This window comes from Arachis stenosperma, chromosome 9 (genome assembly GCF_014773155.1).
Source record: "Arachis stenosperma cultivar V10309 chromosome 9, arast.V10309.gnm1.PFL2, whole genome shotgun sequence".
NCBI lineage: Eukaryota > Viridiplantae > Streptophyta > Magnoliopsida > Fabales > Fabaceae > Arachis > Arachis stenosperma.
Window position 1 is genome coordinate 163,498,016 of NC_080385.1, and position 4,702 is coordinate 163,502,717.

General features: G+C 34.2%; 1 protein-coding gene across 1 annotated transcript; it reads left to right on the plus strand.

Annotated features, from left to right (window-relative positions):
• Positions 1-2,577: 2,577 nt before the first annotated feature.
• On the plus strand, positions 2,578-3,595 carry LOC130951320 (alpha-methyl-mannoside-specific lectin). The gene has a single exon (XM_057879976.1). The coding sequence runs from the start codon at positions 2,579-2,581 to the stop codon at positions 3,419-3,421; it is 843 nt and encodes a 280-aa protein (XP_057735959.1). The 5' UTR covers position 2,578; the 3' UTR covers positions 3,422-3,595.
• The last annotated feature ends 1,107 nt before the right edge of the window (positions 3,596-4,702 follow it).

Consider the following 4,702-nt stretch of genomic DNA (forward strand, 5'->3'; position numbering starts at 1 on the left):
TGTTTTGAAACTTTTCATTCAGAGTCTTGTCGAGCATCTCAAATCGCGAGTTTTCTATAAACAAACGAAACGAGAATCATTTAAATAAATTATATTTATATAAAAAAAATTGAGTTGGTCTAAGATATATGTGCTTACATTATATTTTGGTGCAGCAGGTTTCTTGCTTGTCATTTTTACTATAAGGAATAAAAAAACAAGGTTAATAGATAACAACATCACTAGTCACAGTCGAATTTGCTTGATATACACTGAAATACCAGCTATATACACCTCTATTATTTTTTAGATTACATGACATAATATGAGTTCAAAATGATATTCAAGTCAAACAAACATGCATAAAATAACACCAGAAGCACAAAGATAATATTCTGTTTTTAGTTACACCAGGGATAGGACAACAGCAACAGTTATAATCGAATTTGCTTCATATAAACCGGAATACCAACCATATACACCTCTAGTATTTTTTAGATTACATGACATAATATGAGTTAAAAATGATATTCAAGTCAACCAAACACAAATAAAATGACATTAGAAGCACAAGGACAATATTCTGTTTCTAGTTACACCAGAGATAGGACAATAGCACCAATTAGAGTCAGATTCGCTTGATATATACTGAAATACCAGCCATATACACCTCTATTATTTTTTAGATTACATGACATAATATGAGTTCAAAATGATATTCAAGTCAACCAAACATGCATAAAATGACACCAGTTACGGTCGAATTTACTTAAAATACAGTGGAAGTTTCTATTTATACAAACTCAGTTCCAAACACGCACAAAAAAATGAAAATATACGTTAAATTATACGCGAAATAGGACGTAAAATAATTATCACCGATTGAACAGTATGACGAGAACAGTAATATGTATTTTAAACCAAGAACACATAATAAATCTACATAATAAATAGATATACTATCTAGTGTTTTGCGTTCTAAATGAGAAAGAGAAAAGTGAAAAAACTGGACGATTAATGAAATAGTACCTTGAATAATCTTTCTTCTTTTGTTTCTGTACTTTTTGATGGAGATTTTGAAGTTTTTTTTTGTAGATTTCCTTGAGTTTTTGCGATGATTTTGACAGTTTTTTGAGAGATTTTGAGCGTCGTCGTTTGAATCTTTATCAGGATTGGAGTTTTGATCGAGGAAGAAAAAGAAGAAGCGTCTTCCATAATTTGAGTGCGCTATTTAAACAGAGTGAGCGCGTGTTTACACACACGTTAATATAAGGGTTGTTTTTATTAGGTTTGATCCAACTTGTATCAACTTGTAAGCCAAAAAAGTTTGTGTATATAACAAGTCTATACTTTAATTTAGGAGAAATTACTGCATTAAAAAATGTGAATTTTTAAATAAAAAATAAATATAAAAATGATAATATATTAATTTTCGTTTATAACTGCATCCTAACTCCTAGCCTACGTATTTATATGTGTGTTAGACAATTAATTTTACCGTAAAAAACACCTATATATGTGATACAAATTTTCCTATATTTATTTTCGAACTACTTGTGGCACTAGGTATTCTAGTTTCTAACTCATAAATCATAATTCATGTACGTCAAGGAAAAAAAAACAAAACAAAACAAAAACACAGATCGATGCCTCGCGTTCCATGTGTAGTTGTTTCCCAGGTTAACAATTATGGGGAATGATAGGGCAGTAATTTTGATATTTTATAACTATCAATTGGTTATTAACAGAATTTTAAATGGTATGAAATTATATTTAATGATAAAAAATCACTTATTTTTCTTTTAATAATTAAATACCAACTAAAAAACATAAAAATTATTGTTGATCCTCTAAACTTTTTCAACAATTATTTATCTTGGAAGTTAGAGCCATATATGATATTCTTATTGATATACGGATAACACGTGAGAGTTGAGACAAAAGTATAGATTAAAAATTTAGAATACCGGACAAGAAGATAATATAGAAAAATATTTAAAAAAATTATCAATATTTTAGATAAATATTTTATTTTTATATCATTAAAATTTAAAATTTAGTAGTTTAAAGTTGACTAATTACTAGCAAAATAAAAAGTAATTTTATTAGTTATATAATATTACTCAATATATATATATATATAAGGATAACTTTTTTTTAAATAGAACTAAGTATTATTTTTAAAGATATTATTAGTGTAACTGATAGTAAAGTTAACTAATATTATTTAACCTTTCGAATAAGTTACACTAATAGATATTAACTTAAAGAGAATCTAAATATGTTTGATTTGAGGAGTAAACTAAAAATAAATTTCTGGAATCATTTTAGTCAAACTAAAATAAAATTAATTTAAATAATATTGTTATGATTAAAAAGAATACAATATAACAAAACAGGAACTTAGTGTGGTGGATTACCTTTTTCTCTTTCTCTTCCATTTAGTAGTATATTTTTATTAATAAATATAAGTAAAATCATAATACTAATTTCAAGATATAAATGAAAGATAATTTGAAAAATAATGGAATAGTCCTATATTGAAAGTATAAATAGGCATAAGCCTCAAACCATTCTTCACACAACACAAACCATCACCATGGCTATCTCCAAGAAAATCCTCCCTCTTCTTTCCATAGCAACCATCTTCCTCTTGCTCCTAAACAAAGCCCACTCACTAGATTCCCTTTCCTTCAGCTACAACAACTTTGAACAAGACGATGAAAGAAACCTAATCTTGCAAGGTGATGCAACGTTTTCAGCAAGCAAGGGAATCCAACTCACCAAGGTAGACGATAACGGAACCCCTGCAAAGAGCACCGTGGGTCGAGTCTTGCACTCCACCCAGGTGCGCCTCTGGGAGAAGAGCACCAACCGGCTCACAAACTTCCAAGCACAGTTCAGCTTCGTCATCAAGTCGCCCATTGACAATGGTGCCGATGGCATAGCCTTCTTCATTGCCGCACCGGATAGCGAAATTCCAAAGAACTCGGCCGGAGGGACCTTAGGGCTCTTTGACCCACAAAGTGCCCAGAACCCTTCGGCCAACCAAGTTCTTGCCGTTGAATTTGACACCTTCTATGCTCAAGACTCCAATGGTTGGGACCCCAATTACCAACACATCGGAATTGATGTGAACTCTATTAAATCCGCAGCAACCACCAAGTGGGAGAGGAGAGATGGCCAAACCCTAAATGTTCTCGTAACTTATGATGCTAACTCTAAAAACCTACAAGTGACTGCTAGCTACCCTGATGGTCAAAGTTATCAGGTATCTTATGTGGTTGACTTGAGAGACTATCTTCCAGAATGGGGTAGGGTTGGATTCTCAGCTGCTTCGGGACAACAATACCAATCTCATGAGCTTCAATCTTGGTCCTTCACCTCAACCTTGTTGTACACTTCACCCCACTACCTTAAACTTGGACGCTTCATGATATGATATGGAACAATAATGGTCTCTATATCGCAAATCTCCCTTTCATGCATGTAAGATATGGAAATAATAGGACAAGTATTGTCCACGGTCTAAGTTTTTATTTCGTAATGTTAAAGCCACGCGCGTCAACTTTCTTTTGTATGAATAATGTATGAGTTTGTTATCTTCTTATTACAAGTGTTGTCATCTTTACATTATTACTTGTTATCGCCTTCTAGAGTATCCATTTTGCATATGTTTCACTTTCACCCCACACATAAACTCACATACACAATTTATCGCGAGTTCTTTGCCTCTGGGTAATTACCGGCCTTTCGAAGTGGCTTGATGAGCTTAGGATTCAGAATCTTCTTGATGATGTCATCCCGCCTCGTGTTGAATTGAGTATATGAATCATAGCGAGGAGTTGGTTTGAAAGTTCTCTTGCTGTCCCGAAATTTATCCTCATATTTATGCTGAGGCTTGTTAGTTTTCCGAGCTTGTCACAGCTCTTCGATGTCTATTTGTCCTTTAGCTTTCTCGTGAAACTCGGCCTTAGCAACTGCGATTTCTTCTTGAAATTTTCCGGGCGAAGTCCGCTCTTGACGGCATGAAGATGCCCTTCGGGATGGAGGTCTGGTATACTCATTGACACCTTTATGAAACGGGTCATGTAGTCTTTTAAATTTTTATTCTGGCCTTGTCTGACCGTGTTAAGGTAGTCGGAGTCATGCAGATAGATGACAGATCCAGCAAAGTGATCCTCGAAAAGCTTCGCGAAATCCCGAAAATGAGAGATAGAATTTGCAAGCAAAGAACAAAACCAATCAAGTGCAGAACCATCTAAATAAGATGAAAAATAACGACATAAGACGGAATCGGAAGCACCGCTTACAATCATTATAAATCTGAACTTTTTGAGGTATTTCTTTGGGTCTCCTAACCCGTCATAAGGGGGTCAATGTTGGTGGAAAAGTGAACTTTCTAAGTAGCTCGAAGTTCATAACGTCGGCTGTGAATGGCCCCACAGAATTATCAAGCTCCCCATCTTTGTTTTTTGGTTGGGCTTCTTCATTTCGCAGTAGCTGATCACCTTCATTTCGTGGAGGCCGAGGTTCTACAATCCGAATGGTTTCGGAAAGTGTCTCGGATCGGATTGTTGCTCTTCCTCCTCTAGTTGTTGACGACGATCATTATTGTTTTCAAGTCGAGCATTTGCTAGCTCGGCAATCTGATTCTCCATTCTCTGATTTTCTTCTGTCATGCACTGATTTACCTCTTCCATACGTTGGTTGGCTTGTTGCA